The 20,479-nt window shown below is 35.3% G+C and overlaps 2 protein-coding genes across 3 annotated transcripts in view; one reads left to right on the top strand and one right to left on the bottom strand.

Annotated features, from left to right (window-relative positions):
* Positions 1-2,653: 2,653 nt before the first annotated feature.
* Positions 2,654-3,869, top strand: LOC129953940 (triosephosphate isomerase). The gene is made up of 3 exons (XM_056067498.1): positions 2,654-2,718; positions 2,909-3,473; positions 3,541-3,869. Exons 2-3 carry the CDS (start codon positions 2,937-2,939, stop codon positions 3,745-3,747), a joined length of 744 nt encoding a protein of 247 aa, XP_055923473.1. The 5' UTR covers positions 2,654-2,718; positions 2,909-2,936; the 3' UTR covers positions 3,748-3,869.
* An 11,038-nt stretch (positions 3,870-14,907) lies between these two features.
* LOC129953939 (uncharacterized protein CG45076) overlaps positions 14,908-20,479 on the bottom strand; it is a 39,335-nt gene continuing 33,763 nt past the window's right edge. For both annotated transcript variants that reach the window (XM_056067496.1, XM_056067497.1), the window contains 2 exons: positions 16,332-16,536; positions 14,908-16,272 (listed from right to left, as the gene is read on the bottom strand). In XM_056067496.1, coding sequence (XP_055923471.1) covers positions 15,501-16,272; positions 16,332-16,536 — 977 coding nt within the window. In that variant the 3' untranslated portion in view covers positions 14,908-15,500. The remainder of the gene's footprint in view (positions 16,273-16,331; positions 16,537-20,479) is intronic.

The raw sequence follows: 20,479 nt of genomic DNA, 5'->3' as shown, positions 1-20,479 counted from the left end.
TCCAACTTTTTTCCACAGCAAATCAAAAGATGTTACGGTCATACAACAATATTTTCAAAATCTATCTGGAAACCTGCGAACATTTTGATATAAATGATGAAATTCACCGTTATTTGCCCTTCGCGATTTATGGAGTGTTCACCATATCTACGGATTCTCTATCTTATTAAAAATCTATAAATATGAACTCGACTTTCAACTAATAAGCTACGAGGATTCGCACTTGACAATGGCATTTTCCCAACTAATCGCTCAGCGACGTCGATTAGAAATGGCCACCCATCGCTCAGAGACTCGTCTTTAGTCGCTCATTGTGTGGTCGGAACCTAAGGCAAATCGCTTTAATGGCTAAATCACAAACACGCTTCAGCTTCGGCTTCGCCTGACGTTTACGAGTTCAGCCATAGGAATTTAATGCATGCTATCACAATGGAGCTTCGACCTCACGTTCCGTTTGACAATCGTAAGGAAAATAACGTAATGTGACTCCAAACGAAAGCTCAAGTTCAATTATCTGAACATTTGCTTTGTCTGACAACTCAACAGCTGTAAAAAAATGTCAACAATCAAAATATTTGCTCTTTATAGGGATGAAATAATAAAAATGTCATTCAAAGCAACCTCGAAGCAGGCCCATGTTTACTGACAGAAATCTGTCATTGGAATTGTGTGAAATAGGAACCTTTTAAATACAAACACTTACAAAATTAAAGAAATCCACTTTTTGAAGTGAATTTTATTTGGATGCTCTAGAATTGAGACTTAAACAGATTATTAAATTTCGCTGAACGAATAGCTAATTGAAAACCAATAATCGTTTCATATCCATTAACTTAATTCAAAAGCTTTAAATCTCTAGGGATCTGAAGGGACTTATTTTTTACTTTAATTTATTTTTATTTAATTTTTGAAGAAATTATGTATGTTTTTCAATGTAGCTATTTTCTTAAATTCAAGAACCAAACATTTGTCTCTCCACAATTTTTAAGTTTTGTTGACTTAAATATTTCAAAATATTTTCAAAAAATTCATGCATAACAGTAAATATTTAAGGTTTTTCTTCTAGCATCAGACTGATAACGATAATAGCTTACAAAACGTTGCTACGCAAAAAGTTGTTTCTGGAAACTTCATCATTTCCTGTATTTTTATATCTAGCGTTCTCCGCATTTATAGAAAAAGCTACATTTCAGCACAATTTTTAGCATTTTTGAGTGCAAAGCACACCTCCCCCTCCCCCTGATTAAAAGTCTGGATTCGCCCTTGACACTTCTCGAGTAATATGAACGCAATACCTCATAAGTATTGTAAATAAAAATGGAGTCTCTTTTCAGGTAATTGACCTGAAAAAATATCTTTCTTCCGTGAGCGCTATAGAGCTCATATCTGGCAACACTATACATCATTTGAAAGGTCTTGACATAACCTACAAAACAACGCTATGCATGATTTGTTTCGATATATGCGTTCAACAGTTGTAGACATGTAAACATGGAGTTTCGACCATTCAGAGCCGATGAAACAACACCATGGATAACCCAACCGGCAGAAGACCGCTGTTGACGAATACCAATCAAACCATGGAAAATATCGAGTAAGACCGACATGTGACATCTCGTGACATCGGCCGAGAGATCGGCGTTAGTCCCCACACCATTTTAAACCATCTGCAGAAGGCTGGATACAAAAAAGGTTGATGTTTGGGTGCCGCATGATTTGACGCATAAAAACCTTTTAGACCAAATCAACGCCTGCGATATGCTGCTGAAGTGGAACGAACTCGACCCATTTTTGAAGCGGATGATGATTGGCGACGAAAAATGGATCACAAGACAAAACGGTCGTAGTAGAAGGCCGTTGTATCGTCCCAGACAGTGACCAAGTAGGGATTGACAGCCAGCAAGCTTGTGGAAGGGGATCATCCACTATGAGCTGCTCCCATATGGCCAGACGATTAATTCTACTATCTACTGCGAACAACTGTACGTCTTGAACCAGGCGATCGACCGGGAGCTACATCAGCTCGGATGGGAGGTTTAATCGCGTCCACCATAAAGCCTGGACATATCGCCAAGTGATTACCACCTGTTCCTGTCCATGGCGAACGCCCTTGGTGGTGTAAAGTTGAACATAAAAGTGGCTTTTGAAAAGTGGATGTCCGAGTTCTTCGCAAATAAGGAGGACTCCTACGAGAGGGGCATTATGAAGTAACCTTCTAGATGGAAACAGATTATCGAACAAAACGGCGCATATTTTAACTAAATCCTTAATGCTTTTTATTAAATTAAATTAAGGGAGATATTTTCCAACCTTTATGGTCACCATAAATTATTTCGACGTAAATTTTAATAAATTATTCATTTAATAACTCGGAACAACTAAAAATATTTATTTTTTTTTTATTTTAAATAATTTTGTAAAGAGTTTTTTGCATTTTTGAAGAACTTGCAAAACCGCCGATATAATTTTACAAAGTAAATAACTACTTTTAAATTTCAAACTCAACGACTAAATCCTAAAACAAGATGTCATCCTACATCCGGCCATCATTTATCAGAGACAAACACCTCATGCTCCGCCATCTGCCTTTCAATTTTCTAACCACACTTAATTGATAAGAATTTTTTTGCACTAATTCGAAATGTCAAAATCTCGCCGAGTAAAAACAAGGTCAAAGAAAGGTTATTCTTATTCTGTTTCAGCATTTCATCAGCAAAGGTGTGTTTTTTCTCGTTGTTCTTTAATTAAAATAAAATTAAAACAAATATTTTTCAATTATAAAAGTCATTCAAAATGTTATTTACAATAATCTTCACATTATTCCATCACCAGATTACTTTATTTTACTTGAGAATTATGTGAAAAGTCGAAGAGAAAAATTGACGAACCTCTTTTTCTTCTAATGTAGGCAAAAACTCATCCTCAAATAATTCAAAATGGGTCGTAAATTCTGTGTCGGTGGTAACTGGAAGATGAACGGCAACAAGGCTGAAATTGCCGAAATCGTCAAGACTCTGGTTGCCGGTCCCCTCGACCCCAACACCGAGGTGGTCATCGGCTGCCCGGCTGTGTACATCTCCTACGTGCGTGGCCTCCTCCCTGCCACCATTGGAGTTGCTGGCCAAAACTCGTACAAAGTTGCCAAGGGTGCATTTACCGGAGAAGTAGCACCAGCTATGTTGAAGGATGTTGGCGCCGATTGGGTTATCTTGGGCCATTCGGAACGTCGTCAAATCTTCGGCGAAACTGACGACCTCATCGGAGAGAAGGTCGCTCACGCCCTCGCCGAGGGTCTGAAGGTTATTGCGTGCATTGGTGAAACCCTGCAGGAACGTGAATCCAACAAGACCGAGGAAGTTGTCTTCAGACAGATGAGCGTACTCAGCAAGTACGTCAAGGACTGGACAAACGTTGTCGTCGCCTATGAGCCAGTGTGGGCCATCGGCACCGGCAAGACTGCCACTCCAGAACAGGTATAGTCTTTCTTTCTCAAAGGATTTCAAATTCCAACTAAACTTTAATTTTGTTTTCTATTTTAAGGCACAAGCTGTTCACTCTGTCCTCCGCAAGTGGTTGGTTGACAATGTCTCCCAAGCCGTCTCCGATTCACTGCGCATTCAGTACGGTGGTTCAGTGACCGCTGCCAATGCCAAGGAACTCGCCTCCCAAGCAGACATCGATGGTTTCTTGGTTGGTGGTGCTTCCCTCAAGCCCGAATTCGTTCAGATCGTTAACGCCAAGCAATAAACGATATAATTGTCATCATCATTGAAATCAGGAATTTCAGGTTATCCATCATCTTTCCTAGAGTAGCAAAATTAAATTTAGATTTCTATAAGAATAAAGTAAACAAAAAGTTAAGAGCAAAATTTTGTATTTTTGTCGAAAGTATGTTTTGTTCTATAGCCCTATCATCTCAATGTTAAATCGGGCGTTCATGTCATTTCGTAGAGTGTTTTAAGTAGTTTAGGTGTTCCATTATAACAAATATGAAACCTAGCCTACAATAGACGAACTACAAAGTGACGGGAATGCTCATAATGTTAAAAATGTTTATAAAATAATGTAAAAAAATAAAACTCGATCTAGAATCGTTAAAAAAATCAAAGAAATACAAATTTGTCTTATGTTTTAAATGTTGGGATATTTTCAAAATTCTATAAAGAATGGGCGTGCAATTTTGTGTACGATCAAAAGGGCACGTAGAACTTGAGTTCTAGGATCAAACATTAATCACCAGGTGGCTTATCATTTGCAAATTTAAATTTCTTATTGTTTTAGTGTTTTACAGATTACGCAATCAGTTTTTGTTGCATTATTTTATTTTCGAAAACGAAAGCAAACGGATATAAATAGAATATCTTTGTTTGTGATTGCGAGTGACAGTACTTTTGAGATGATTATGATGAGCAGAAAAGAAATAGTGTTCCATTCTTCTTTAAATTGTTTTATTTATTTTATCTAAAGCTGAGTTATGACTAAAAGCTTTGAGTCGTTAATTTAACCCAAATATTAAATTTTTTCAACTAAATACCTACATAAATCTAGGGATATTTCGATAAAGAATTCATATGGAAAATTCTACAAGAAGAACACGAAATGCATAATGTTGGAGTCTCCTAATTTTCTTATGTGTTATATTAGCGCGATTTCCGTATATTTTATAGTTTCGCATCGTGTATTTCTCCTGAAAAAAAGTTGGACAGTGTAAATGAGATGTAAGTTTGATATGCGCACATAGGGGAATTTTGGTACCCTTTTAATGCCAAAAGCACAAAGCAGTGCAAGTATAAGGAAAGATGAAAATAATTTTGAAGAAGGCCTCTGAGCGAATTCGTTCTGAGTTCATGAGAGTGTAGAAAACGGGACTAAAGAACGAATTTCTGCTTTAGAATATGATTGAAGTTAGGCTCGAGTACATGGGAATGAGTATTCTTGGATGTACGATTATTACGGCAGAATTACTGAAGATCATGAATCCTATTGGATATGCAGCTAGAGCATTATTCATTGACAAAAACGATAACAAAAAGTGAGACAAGAAACTTTACGACGACGTTCAAGTACCTTCAATAAGTAAATTATGCTGGTGGTCGCATTCGCAAAACTAGTGGCTACATAGTCAAGAAATTCTGATTGGCTAAATCTAACTACAAAAGTAGTTGAAATTTCCCCTCCGACGTAGTTTACAAAATTTCGACTACATGCTTGGTAAGGACACAAGAATTAAAATGGAAATTAATATTCCGGCATTTAAATACGAATGGTAGACATGTGCATTCAAGAGGACACAAGCGTCCACAGGTTTTTTTCAAAACCCACCTCTGTCTATCAACTCCTACTCTCACCTCCCCGCGGGGAACATCGGGTGCCTAGTACCTCAACAGGAGATTGGGTTCCAACCTCAGTGGAAAGTTGTTGGCAGCAAACGAGAGAGAGGGGGAATGAGGTGTTTCCACTAAGGCACCTCTCGTTATCCAGACGGCAGAGGTAGAATTCTCGTGATGGAATCAACGGTGGCGTCTACAGTTCCAGTAAGGTTGCACTACTTAGTGAAGACCTTATAGGGCTTCTTCGACATATTCGGAGCCCAGGAGCGGTTTATCCAGCTCCCCGTCCTTGGAGTTATACTAAGGAGCTGGCCCTCTAGGTTGGGGGTTGTGCCGTCGGGGTGACTTCCTGGCCACGTAAAAAATACCTTTAGTTGCGAAGCACCAACAAGCCTCGGATACGGACGGATTCACTGTTGACAGCCCACGCAAACTAAATAAGGATAATGAACTTCGGATCTGCACGTGGAATGTTAGGTAGGGCCGTACTTTGCTACCGAGAACAAAGACACCGTCTATTTAGGTGTGGATTTGTTGTTGGAACTAGACTCAGGCAAAAAGTCTAGAGTTTCAACAGTGTGAGCGAGCGCATCACGAAAATCAGCATCAAGGCGAAATTCGCTAACATAAGCCTAATAAGCGTGCATGCCCCAACAGAGGGGAAAGATGAAGACACCAAAGAAATATTCTTCGAGCTCTTGGACAAGACATATGAGCAGTGCCCTGGCTATGACATTAAAATTGCTAGGAAGAGAAGACATCTTTGGTGGGATAATCGGGAGATACAGCCTGCACGACATCACCTTCAAAAACAGATTCAGGCTGATCGATTTCGCTGCGGGGCGAGACGACCACAGTCGATGTTGAGAATATGGAAAGACCACTTCTCCAAATTATATAACGGCTCTGACGAACCGTAGAACCACACAACCTAGGGGACGAAGATGAACAATTCCGACCTCGACGAAGTGAAGATACCTATATCTAAACTTAAGTCAAACAAAGCTGCTGGAGCTGACCGCATCGCTGCCGAACTATTCAAAACAGCAGGCGATGACTTGGTAGGGAGCATGCAACAACTCATCTGCAAAATATGGTCGGAAGAAAGCATGCCCGATGAGTGGAATCTCAGCATAGTGTGCCCGATACATAAGAAAGGAGATCCTCTAAATTGTGCCAACTACAGAGGCATCAATCTTCTTAACATTGCGTATAAGATCCTCTCTGCCGTATTATGTGAACGTCTGAAGCCATTCGTCAACAACCTGATTGGTCCTTATCAGTGTGGCTTCAGACCAGGAAAGTCCGCTATCGACCAAATATTCACACTACGGCAGATCTTGGAACCAGGAGCTTCAAATCGATACCCACCATCTCTTTATCGATTTTAAAGCCGCGTATGACAGCATCTATACGGAAGAGCTCTACCGAGCAATGTCTTGTTCTTTTGCCATTCCTGTCAAACTTATCCGTTTGTGCATAATGACGATGGAGAATGCACGCTGCTCTACCAAGATCGGAAAAGATCTTACCGATTCATTTGATGTCAAAAAAGTTTTTAGACAAGGCGATGCACTGTCATGCGACTACTTCAACATTGCTCTCGAAAGAATTGTGCAAAACTCAACCATCAACACTAGAGGCACAATCTTCCAAAAGTCCATCCAATTACTCGGATACGCAGATGATATTGACATATGTAATTGGAAGATCAAAGCTTGATGTCAATGAGGACAAGACCAAGTATATACTGTCATCAAAAAAGGACACTGAACACCAACGTCTTGGACAAAACGTCACAATGGACAGCTATAACTTCGATTTAGTTCCGTACTTTGTCACCAGCGCTGAAATCAAACGAAGAATAACTCTTCCAAATCGCTGCTTCTTTGGACGTAGAGGGCAATTGAGAGTCCTCTCTCGAGCATCTAAAATCACCATCTATAAGACACTCATCATCTCGGTTCTCATTTATGGCGCTGAGGCTTGGACCTTGTCAAATATAGATGGGAGCGTCTTAGGATGCTTCGAGAGAAAAATTCTTCGGGTGATTTTTGGTCCCATACGCATAGATGGAGAATAGAGGAGAAGATATAACGACGAATTGTACGAGCTGTACAGAGACACTGACCTAGTTAGCAGAATTAAAGTCCAACGGCTTAGATGGCTAGGTCATGTAGAGCGGATGGACATCAACGCTCCAGCCCGGAAGGTCTTCGAATCCAATCCCGTGGACGGCGCAGTAGAGGATGACCGCGACTCAGGTGGTGCACCCAGGTGGGAAAGGACCTCAACCAAGTTGGCGTGCGAAACTGGAGACCGGTAGCTAGGGACCGAGCTGGCTGGAGACGCATGTTGGTTGAGGCCCAGGTCCGCCCGCAATGTAGCGCCACTTTAAATAAGTATCATATATTGATACCAAATGAATGTATATTTTGAAAATAATCCTATTAACGGTTTGTTTTATAAATCTAAAAAACTGAAAAAAAAAATATTGTCACCTCAAATATTTTTGGATTACATAATGAATTTATCTCCAAAGCAATTTTGTGCAACGAAAAATAAAGTTTTTAACATCTGGTAAAATTTTGAGAAAAATCGAATATACAGTTTTTTTATAAAAAATAAAAAAATAAAAAAAATCATTACTCAAAGTTGGTAAAAATTGAATTTCGACTTAAATATCTTTTCAAAACTTTGAGATATTAGCTTTTAACTACTTTTATCTTTTAGAAAATATTGTTGTCAATATTCAAACAAATTTTGAGAAAATTTAATTGACAGCTTTTTTAACAAAAATTAAAAACTAAAAAAACAAACAAAATGTACTTTCGACTCAAATAGCTTTTCAAAAATTAAAAATATTGTCTTCAAACTTTTTTTGTTTCACAGAAAATTTGATATTCAGTAGTTTTGTTATAAAAATCCAACAGTCCGTTTTTTCATAAAAAAAATAAAATCTACAAAAAATATTACGCAAATTTGGTAAAAATTTATATCGGTTCTTGATATCTTTCAAATTAATTTCATTCATCCAGTGTGTACAAATTTAAGAAAAGCTACTGAAATTGGTAAACATTTGTTTTCGACTAAAAGTCTATTTAACAAAACTAGATTTTCAAAAATGTTGTTGGTAATTTAAAAATATTTAAGAATAATTCAACTAAAACTTTGAAGCAAGACAAATCGACAGACGGGATGGGAAATTATCAGTGTGGGTCGCATCACAGCCTCTTTTTTTGGAAATTCTATTAAGGTAGCGCAGTTAATTTCGTTGGGTTGTTTAATTATGGTCGTACGGTTGATCCTGTGGTTAGGTGTTTAGAAGTTGGGACAAAAGTTTAACAGATGTTCAACTGTCATTTTGTTTGGGTGGTTGCAGAATAAGAAGGAATTGTTGGTTGCCGTTTTGTTAAGTAGGTGTTTATGTGTGAGGTTTGTATAGCCTTAGCCTGATGATTGCTCTTGTTTCGTGGCGAGTAAAGGTATCTGGTATGTGAACCGGAATACGGAAAGGATTAATAGAATTCGTATAATAGTTATTAATGTTTTTGTAATTGCTTAGATATTTTTGATTTTGATTAAGAAGTCGTATGGATTGACAGCATTTGATGAGATTAGTGGTGAGTTGGCAGCTAACTTTGCAGCAGTATCTACCGCTTCGGCTTCAGAGATAAGAGGCTATAAGAAAAAATGCAAAATTTGCCATTCCTTTTTTCTGAGTATTCTATAGCATGTATACTGCTGATTCGGCAGTTAAGATGTTGCTTAATTAGTGAAGGCTACTTGTTTGTACATTATTGTAGTTTGAATCAACTACCGCATATCTTCTCTTGAATAAACATTTATCGTATGTGAAAAATTGAGGTTTTGAGGTTTAAATGCAGTTTTGTTAATCGATTCTTTGTCTACAATTCTTTGTTATCGGTTTTTTTTGTATCTATTTAAGTTTCCGAAATAATCAGTGTGCCTTATGTCGTATATCTAATTTCACTAACGGTTTGAGTCATTTTTGTATCGTATGTGTCAAAAACAGGTACACATACGAAAATTTTACACATACGACAATTTTTCTTATGCATATCAGGTTTTCCCACGATTCGTTAAATAATTGTCGTATATGCCATTTCTTTGAACACATACGACAATAATTTACTAAATACTAGTATGTGTTTGTCGTATGTCCCATAGGCCATAGCCCATAACTATTAACACAGATGAGGGTGAGGGTAGTTTAGTTTTTGAGTTCAATATCAGTTGCAATTAATATGTCACAGATGCAAGACGACGATTCTCCTGCTCCAAGTTTTGCGGAAGAAATGTATGCGTAATAACTATGAAAATGCATGCAATGAGTGTATGTTTTAATTCTTTTTGTCTAATTTTTTAAGCATGGGTGACGAAATATTAGGTGAGGACTTTTCAGCTGACGATGAAGGCAATGATCCATCGTACCAACCTCCAGCAGCAAACGAAAAAAGTACATTAAAACATTTTTATGATTTTGCCAACTCCACATTCTAATCAAACTCAAATCCGTAATCTTCCATCTGATTATATTACAAGAGTTACAAGAAAAAGAAACAGGAACCCATTGTTGTGGAAACAAAATTTAAGAAAAAGTCTTCGAGAACAGGGTCTTTCGTATGAAGTAAAAAATTGAATAACAAGACCTTCTAAGGTGTTGGGTCCGACCTGTTCATCACTTTATTTCTATAATTGTTGCAATAATATTACTGATAATCAAAGACAGGACATCCACACCTATTTCTGAGAGTTAACGTCTGAAGAAAAAAAAGATTGGACATTTCAGTAGAAAGGTTGACATAAAACGGAGGCGGGAAAAAAAACTAGAAGTTCGTCCAAAAAAAGGTAAGTTTTAAATATTATTTCCAGGTCAGAGATGAAGAGTTACAAGTATGCAAAAAGTATTGCCTAAACACGCTAACTATATCAGAAAAAAAACATTTCCTATTTTTTCTCAAAATTTTACGATAATGAGCAAATAAAAAAAGGCAAAAAGCGCGGGCGAAAGTGTACTGATGAGGATCGTATTAAGAACGTTAAAGATCATATTTCCAGCTTCTCCGTTGTCGATTCTCATTATTGTCGTTAGACAACTTCACGGCGATACTTAGAATCGCACTTAAATTTACAACGAATGTACGATTTACGAGTATATAAAGTTAAATTTGAAAATCCAGTTTCAATTGGCATCTACCGCAACATTTTCAATACAGAGTTTAATCTTTCTTTCCACCACCCAAAAAAGACTTGTGCGATAAATGCTCTCCCTACAAAGTAAACAAAGGGTGCTGTACAGAACGTGAAACTTCTTGGGACTTGGAGAAAAGATATACTAAAGGAGAGAGAGATAAAGATTTACAAAATATTGATGAGAATACTGCCACTTTGATGTATGACTTGGAAAATGTTTTCACCTTGTCGAAATGTACACTTCAAACTTTTATTATAAAAAGAAATCTGTGTTTATAATCTCACAGGCACGCTTATTATTCCTAGATTTGCTAAAGTGACTTATTGTGTTATGTGGTATGAAACTGTTTGCGGAAGATCTGGGAATGACATACGAGCAAGTGCACTCAAAAAAATGTTGAACACAATTATGGAAGATCATCCAAATATAAGCACTTTAATCTTGTGAATTGATTCATGTGTTCCACAGCGTGATCGAAAAATATCTAAGAAATATTAAAATACCAAGACAGCTAACTTTAATCCGTTTTATGCAAAAAAAATAACTTTCCTTACGTTTTGTGAAATACAAAACAAATGAACCAGAAGGACTTTAGAAATTAATCTTTAAAATCTGAAAAACTCAACTTTAAGCAAGTTCTATATTTTAAATGCAAATCGATCTTTTACCACTAAGACTATTTAAATGAAATCGGGATAAAAAAAAGACATTCAAAGAATTATGTTATAATAACGTTAAATTACATACGAAATCTCGTTTAAAAAATTCTACAAAAATAAATCTATGGAATGAAGAGCTCCGCATACATTCAACCAAAAATATGGATGCGAATAAGAAAAACGATTTTAAAACAATACGTTTTTTTTAGTTTTTCTTAAAATAATTATTATCAATTAATCAAAATGTGCTCTGAAATAACGCAAATTTATGTTCAAAAATAATTTATTTATTTAATTTTTTTACTTTATGAGAGGGTTTTGTTATTAATTATTAAAGATGAATGTATTTATTTATTTTTGTTCAATAGAATTGATTTAAGTTTTTGTTAATAAAAATAAATTAATTAAAAAAAACGTTTGCCTTATTGCATTTCTATATCCTTTTGTCGTATATAGAAGACTATTCTATTCAAACATTTAATAAATCTTTGTCGCATGTGTACAAATTTTGTCGTATGTGTATGGGAAACAAGGAAATTTTGTGAAATAGTCGGCATTCTGATCAAAATTGGCTCTATATATATTATTTTAACGCAATTGAACTAACAATATCGCGTTACATAAGTCATCCAATTTTCAAGAAAATTTGACGAAGGGTTTCCGAGAAATAAAATTCTTAACTTTAATGTCGATTTCCCAAAAGTAGCCAAATGTAACATACAACAAACGTTTATCCAAGCGACGATATGCAATTTTGTTATTATTAACTGAGCCGTCGGTATAAAGGAATTTACATTTTTTGTTTCGATAGGTTGTTGTACATTTCATTGAACAGTTGCCAGAAATTGATCGGATCGATATTCGTTTTTTTTTTTAAAGCTGCGAGTACCAACACTTTTTTCCTTTAATGTCCAAGTTGGAAACACATCTGGTTTTGTTTTTATAAGTAGAATATCCACATCGTTTGCATTTTGAATTACTTTATAGACAGATAAAAGATATAAAGGGTGATTTTTTTGAGGTTAGGATTTTCATGCATTAGTATTTGACAGATCACGCGGGATTTCAGACATGGTGTCAAAGAGAAAGATGCTCAGTATGCTTTGACATTTCATCATGAATAGACTTACTAACGAGCAACTCTTGCAAATCATTGAATTTTATTACCAAAATCAGTGTTCGGTTCGAAATGTGTTTCGCCATTTACGTCCGATTTATGGTCTACATAATCGACCAAGTGAGCAAAGAATTAATGCGATTGTGACCAAGTTTCGCACTCAGTTTACTTTATTGGACATTAAACCAACCACACAAATGCGTACAGTGCGTACAGAAGAGAATATTGCGTCTGTTTCTGAGAGTGTTGCTGAAGACCGTGAAATGTCGATTCGTCGCCGTTCGCAGCAATTGGGTTTGTGTTATTCGACAACATGGAAGATTTTACGCAAAGATCTTGGTGTAAAACCGTATAAAATACAGCTCGTGCAAGAACTGAAGCCGAACGATCTGCCACAACGTCGAATTTTCAGTGAATGGGCCCTAGAAAAGTTGGCAGAAAATCCGCTTTTTTATGGACAAATTTTGTTCAGCGATGAGGCTCATTTCTGGTTGAATGGCTACGTAAATAAGCAAAATTGCCGCATTTGGAGTGAAGAGCAACCAGAAGCCGTTCAAGAACTGCTTATGCATCCCAAAAAATGCACTGTTTGGTGTGGTTTGTACGCTGGTGGAATCATTGGACCGTATTTTTTCAAAGATGCTGTTGGACGCAACGTTACGGTGAATGGCGATCGCTATCGTTCAATGCTAACAAACTTTTTGTTGCCAAAAATGGAAGAACTGAACTTGGTTGACATGTGGTTTCAACAAGATGGCGCTACATGCCACACAGCTCGTGATTCTATGGCCATTTTGAGGGAATACTTCGGAGAACAATTCATCTCAAGGAATGGACCGGTAAGTTGGCCACCAAGATCATGCGATTTGACGCCTTTAGACTATTTTCTGTGGGGCTACGTCAAGTCTAAAGTCTACACAAATAAGCCAGCAACTATTCCAGCTTTGGAAGACAACATTTCCGAAGAAATTCCGGCTATTCCGGCCGAAATGCTCGAAAAAGTTACCCAAAATTGGACTTTCCGAATGGACCACCTAAGACGCAGCCGCGGTCAACATTTAAATGAAACTATCTTCAAAAAGTAAATGTCATGGACCAATCTAACGTTTCAAATAAAGAATCGATGAGATTTTGCAAATTTTATGCGTTTTTTTTTTTTTTAAAAAGTTCTCAAGCTCTTAAAAAATCACCGTTTATAACGTTTTCACATTTGGGTTTGGTTTTACGTTTCATTGAAAGTGAAAGATCCTTTTGTATAGGTGATCCATATGAAATCAGGAATTTCGGTATTAATTTGGCAGTAAGAAGGTCTCTTCGTTCTTCAATTGAAAGGAATCTAGCTTTGGCTAGAAGATTGGGAATAGGTGTTGTAGTTGAAGGGAAGGCGAATAGGGCAATTCTGAGTGCTGAGTGAGTTTACAGAACTGAGTTTTTGGGCAGTTTCCGAAAATAGGGAGCCCGTAATTGAATTTTGTTAAAATGATCACACGTACAACGTTCAAAATTGAGCTGGGATGAACCCTGCTTTTTTGTTACAAAAATATTTTATTATAAATTTAAACGTGATATGAGAGCTATATTTAATTGTTTAATATGCGAAGACCAGCGATAAATTTTGTTAATGGTATGGCCAAGAATTTTTAAAGCATTTTTAAACCATTATCAAGTACCCAAAGTGTTGAGTACTCATTATTAACCTTGGTGCTTAATTTACGATTTATTAAGAAGTGATTGATGATTCTTATAATTCTTGGACCAAGCTGCCGTTCTTTCAATTGTTTAAGTATAGTGTGTGTACCAATTCTTTCAAATGTTCTTTTAAATTCCAAGGAAATAATAGAACCGTGATTACGAGTTGATAGAATTTTGGAAACGGTATAGTCTATGTGTAGTAGAGCATTCATTGTACCTCTGTTAGGTCTAAAACCTACTTGTGCTTTGTTTATTAGGTTGTTTTGTTCTATGTACCACAGAAGTCTCTGCTTATATTTTGTTCAAAAACTTTACTAAGGCAAGGTACCAAAGATAAAGGACGGTAACTATCTAGTTTATTGTTATTTTTTTGGCTTCAGTATAGGTACTATAGATGCCGTTTCCATTGGTTTGGATGTATACCGCATGAAAACATATTGTTGTATAGATTTTAAAGGCGTGATTTGGCAGTTTTCGAAAGATGAGAGTTCATGGGGTACGATATTCGGTCATATGAAGGGGTTGAACCTTTTAAGCTTTTTAGGGTGAAGTCCAACTCTGATATGGTAATGGGTAATTAATTTTGTTGGCAGCACTGGATGGCGATAGTAGATTTTGAATACTAGTTTCTAGTTATGTTTATTATCTAGAAAACGGGGATGATAATTCGAATATTTTGAATAATTTGACCAAAACTGTCCAAAAAGTTCCAAAATTGTTTTTGAGTTTGCAACTGGTCCTGTTTCTGTATCAATTACCTTAATAGTTTCACCAGAATAAGGGCTAGAGAAAATATTTAAATATTTAGTGAGAATCTTCTCAGGAATATTCTAAGTACTAAGATTTATTAAAATTAACCTTAAATAAAATTAACTAAAACTCATTACACACTTCTTTTTTTGTTTGTTTTCTTTATTAAGAATTGATCTACATAAGTCATTTATATCATTTTGTGTTTAATAATAATACACGAGTATACTTTAAAATAATTACTATGTTTTTGTTTTATATAAATTTTTGTTTAAACAAAAAAGAAAACTAAATCGTTGGGCTTGGCAAGCGAAACATAAAACTAAAAATTAAATTGAACAAAAATTCATCAAATGCATTTGAAAAATAAAAAGACAGACAAAATGCTAAAACTGAAAATAAAGGCAGAGTATTCCTTATATACACCCATATGCTAAGCTTTAATGTTAATATTAAGTTCATAGCATTTTAAAATTATATAAGGACCTTGATCCCATTTCAGATATGCCAATTTTATAAATAAAATTTAATTTCTTAAAAATATTTTTTGTTTTTCTTAGTTTCTTGTCTTTGTTAGATTATAATGTAAGTTAATAAATTAATCGAAAATAAAATTCAAAACTTAAAACAATTTTGTTTATAGATTTTTAAGCTTATTAGAGAAAGATACAACAAAGTCTTACTTTAAAAGTCAATTAAAGAGAGAGAGAGCGAGAGAGGATGATGGACATTGTTTATTCTTCAATATCTGACTTAACTTCGTCAATGCTGACAACAGATTCAGCAGTTTCAGCTTCTTGTTTCTCTTCGACTGGGGATTGAGGTTCCTCAATTACAGGCTTTGATTCTTCCTCTTCAGCAACTTCTTCGGCATCGGCAGTAGATTCAGCTGCTGATGGTTCTTCATCAGCTGGTACTTCGGCAGTGGAACTTTGTTGCATGGCTTGCAATTCCTGGGCAGCAATTTCAGCTTCTTGACGAGCCATTTCGGATAATTCAGCAGCTTGGCGGGCCAATTCAGCTTCACGTTCTTCTTCGGCGATCTTTTCTATTTCAGCCAAACGGCTCATTTCTTCTTCGCGGGTCTTTTGTTCTTCAGCTAAGCGTTGTTCTTCTGCTTTGCGAGCTTCTTCAGCTTGTTTAGCCTCTTCGGCAAGTCGGGCTTCTTCAGCAAGTTTAGCTTCTTCAGCTAAACGAGCTTGTTCTGCAAGTTTAGCAGCTTCAGCTTGTTTAGCTTCCTCAGCTAAACGAGCTTCTTCAGCAAGTTTAGCTTCTTCAGCCAATTTAGCTTCTTCGGCAAGACGTGCTTCTTCAGCAAGTTTAGCTTCTTCAGCTAAACGAGCTTGTTCAGCCTCTTCAACAAGACGTGCTTGTTCAGCAAGACGAGCCTCACGGGCCTTTCTAGCCTCTTCATCAGCCTTTTTCAGCTCTTCAGCGAGTTTATCAGCTTCTAACTTAGCTTTTCTTTCAGCTTCAGCTTTCCTCTTCTTGTCTTCTTCTAAGGCTCTAAATCAATAAAAATAAACATTTAACGTTATTTTATAACTACTTTCGAATGAACTTACTTTGATTCCAAACGTTTCATTTCATCGTTACGTTGTGCCTTCTTCTTTTCAATAGCAACATCATCAATGGAAGCTTCTTCGTTCACAGTCAAAAGACGCTCTTTCCTGAGGCGCTGTTTTTCTTTGGTCTCATCATCAACTGGATCCTCTAAAGGCTTAGGAGCAGAGAACTTACGCGATGGCCTAAATGGATCTAGGTCGGGAACTGTAATGATATTATGTTGTGTAGGTTTAAATTTATTATTTTAGTACGTGTGCTGGGGGCTTTAATGAGGAGGTGTGTCAATTAAATATTCTGCATGATTACTAAAAAGTGCAAATTCATAATATTTGCTACATTTCATGTGTTTTTGTGGGTTTTATTTAAAATTTTATAAATTATAACTATGATATGTAAAATGGTGTAAAATAAACGAGTATAATTTGTTGTGTGTTATTTACTTACATAAAAGTGATTGAATCCCGGCTATGATGACATTAGAATGCGGCCTTCTGAATGATGGTGTCAGAGGTATTGGGACATTTTTATTTATTGGGTTTAATTTTGTTCAATAAAAAAAATGTTAAAAACTATGCAACTTAAATGCAATTGTTACTTTGACAGGTGATTTTTACAAAACAAAATTCTTGTAAGAAATCCAATTAAAAAAAAGTTCAAAAATAATAACATTTATACAAAATTTAAAAAGAAAAAAATCGTTTGTTATATACTTTTGGTATAAACTCTGATTTATCAAGAGTTGTTGTAATGAAATTTTTATAATGAAATGTCAGGAATTCATGCATATTAAAAAAAAACAATTCTCAAAATTTTCAAATGAATGTGGGTTAATGAAAATGTAATCCTCAAAATTATTTGTTATGTCATTAAAATTGTTCTTAACAACAGAAAATAATTCATCGATTAAATACGAATAAGATTTAAAACTCTAGAAACGTTCCAACAGTTCGTAGTTTGTGAAGTTTTGAACGTCTGTGTTTCGTAGTTAAGACTTTTGAACACCTTTTTTGCGTTCATAATTTAGATCTTAAAAATTTGTCTCACAATGGAAAAAATATAAAGAAAACATTAAATAAACTAATTTGAACTAAAACAGCTATTATTGAAGACAAACGACTTTAAATGCAAAGATTTCCCTGAAAAGGTTTGCCATATTTACTAAAATTTTAGTTCACGTAGAAGTTTTAAAAACTCACTATTTCGCACACAAAAAATTATTCATATTTTTGCTGAAATCCAAACACGGAAAGTAGATTTCTTATTTTGGATTATAGTATGAATGAAATTTATTTATTTCCGAAACTTTTCAATTCATTTTGATACCTCAAATCATAATTTTTACTTTTTCTATAAAATTTCCGAATTAGCCATTCCGCAAAAAGTTTCTTAAAACATAGAAATATCTTTCTGTAAACATAATCCGTTGTTTTTCGATTTGGAACAAATTTGAAAACATAATTTGAAGATGAAGAGCCATAATATAATGTTACATTTTTGTTAAATGCCCACAAGTTATTATTTTAGGAAATAGCGAACCATTTCGAGTTTTTCTAAAATCTTGGTTAAAGTTTCTTAAGAAAAAGAACTCTTGTTGATGAATATTTCGCTATCGTTACCAAATGTTTTGTCGTACTTTGAAGAAATTTTAAACTGCGAAAGAAATGTAAGTTGTGAATTATTTACTTTTTTTAATTAATATATTTTATTTTAAGACCAAAGTCTAGACTCCACTTTAGTGAAATTGGTTTCAGTCAGCACGTTTTTGGGTGATATTGCAAGTGTGAACTTACTATTTAGAGTGACAATATTGCTAAAAACATCATTGGCTGCGTTCAATCTCAGACAGATAGGGTATCCGGATACCTTTTTGTTAGTGTCTTACGTGTAAAATAACAGCTGATCAAAAACAGCTGAGATTTTAAAAAAGGAATCCAAAGGTATTCAAGAATTTCTGGGGTATGGTTGAATTTTAAGAAACTTGAAAGTTGATTTCAGCTCAATCGTTAGTTGAAGTTGTGTTTGGAATGTTGTGTACATAATGGTCGATGAAAAAGCTTTTTCCTCCGAATTTTAGAAGGTAATTATCATATATTTTTTAAACTTCAAATTTGCTAGGTCTTATCTCCAGTCTAGTGTCCAGCATTCTGAAGTTGAAGAACATCATCCTATTCCAGAGGTAGAGCAAAATATAGGTACATAATATTTATTAATCTTGTTTTATGTACAAAAGCAGACAGAGACTGACAGCTTGTGGAGCTACAAGCAAATAAAGCCACTGAAAGGAAAGGTAAAGTATTCTTTAAGATGATTTAAAACCCCAAAAAGGAACCATTTTATTCCCTTTTGTTGGAAACATAAAGCCATTATGCTTTTCTTGGAGGAGTGCAGAAAGAGAAAGGACCAGTCCGAGACCCAAAAACCCGGCGAAGAACGGGTCAATTTTTGATGAGAAGGAATTAGAAATAAAAATATGAAAAGGCGCTACAACATTATCATAGACAATAACAAGAAAACGTCGAAGAAGCAGTGGAATGTCTGATTTCAACAAAAAAAAAATTCTCGACATCGAAGAAAGTCTCCAGCTAATAAGAAACTTTTTTGCTTACTCAAGACCCAAACAAAAAACAACAGTTTTTTCTCCAAGTTAAACCTTCTTTTATTTTGCTGCACTTTGTTCAAGACATCCGAATAATTTGAAATCGTTAATAAGCAATTCAATATGGATATCGAGATAAATTTTATTCACATTTTATTGGCTTTTCTATTTGAAGTTGCCCCTTAAATGGTTTTTAAAGAAGCATTGGATAACCAAACTGATATCACAGATAATAAATATAAATATAAATTTATTATCTGTGCTGATATATCATTCAACAAAAGTTCTTGCGTTGGTACCACCATTGAGCTAAAACTTTATCTACTGTGAACAAACCAACTCAAAATCTTACCGCAAAACAACTTCGGAAGCTCATTCGGAAATGAAATCGAAATACTTCCAAACTATATGTAGGTATTGTCACTTTATAATAGTCCTCGTTTCTGTAAGGATAGTTTTCTGTTAAACGTAAATCGTTTAAAACCGAAGATTTCGCAAGTAAATTATCAATCGTCTAGAATTCCAATTGAGCTAAGAGGAAATTTAACATATGTAGATTACACATTAAGGTTATCTCTTATTTATTAAATTGTTATGCATCTATCAATTTGTCATAGCCCGACAAATCAGTTGAATTATCCATTAAATGTTTTATCTCAAAACAATTTTGACTTCGAAGCTTAAATGTTTCTCTGCTTTTTCTGTACACCTGAAAGTTGTTTTTATTTTTTGTCAGCTATCTCAATGCGTTCAACAAGGTATCTAAAAATCCACCTATCCAAAATACCATATTCAACACTAGATTGAACGCTTCCATTGTCAGTAATTGTCAGTTGTCGTTTAGGACATTTGACACCTGATGTCATATAAAATAAATCTTCTGTCAATATGTAAAAAAAATCGAATCAGCTAACCATCTGACAGTTGAATCTTACAAATTTGGAGCAAAATCAATTAACCGTGTGATAAGACATTTTTTCGTTGAATTTGGAAGCTTGACAGAGCAGTGACAGATCTCAAATATTGTAAAGTTTAGAAAAGTGTCTTAATTTACTTTATTTAAACTGTAGGTTTTTTACGAGTGCTTATAATGGGTTGTTAAATTTAAAGGCCAATTTCAGATTAACTCAATTTAACGTTAAACTTATTCAGGCTTATTATGAAAATGGGAACTTGTTCGTGAAATCTGAAAAATCTGAAACCGGGTCTTTATGAGATGTGAAAACAGCAGTGCATCCTCGCACAGCTCGTACTGCAGAAAATACTGCAGCTGTGTGGCTAAAGAGCCGTTCACCTCAACTCGTCGTCGTGCCCAACAATCGCACGCTCGTCGCGTCCTTAATGAAGATTATGCATAAAAACTTGTATTAAAACGCTTACAAGGTTAAATTACTCAAGAACTAAAGCCTCTTGTGCATTTCAAGCGTCGTCAATGGTCAGAATGGTGGCAAGAAATGGTAACTGTGGATGATAAATTTTTAAAGAAAATCATAATAGATGAATCACAATTTTTACCTCAGTGGATTCAGGCACAATTGTCGCATTTTTTCG

This window comes from Eupeodes corollae, chromosome 1, assembly GCF_945859685.1.
Source record: "Eupeodes corollae chromosome 1, idEupCoro1.1, whole genome shotgun sequence".
NCBI classification, from domain to species: domain Eukaryota; kingdom Metazoa; phylum Arthropoda; class Insecta; order Diptera; family Syrphidae; genus Eupeodes; species Eupeodes corollae.
This window is presented reverse-complemented; position numbering and strand designations above follow the sequence as displayed.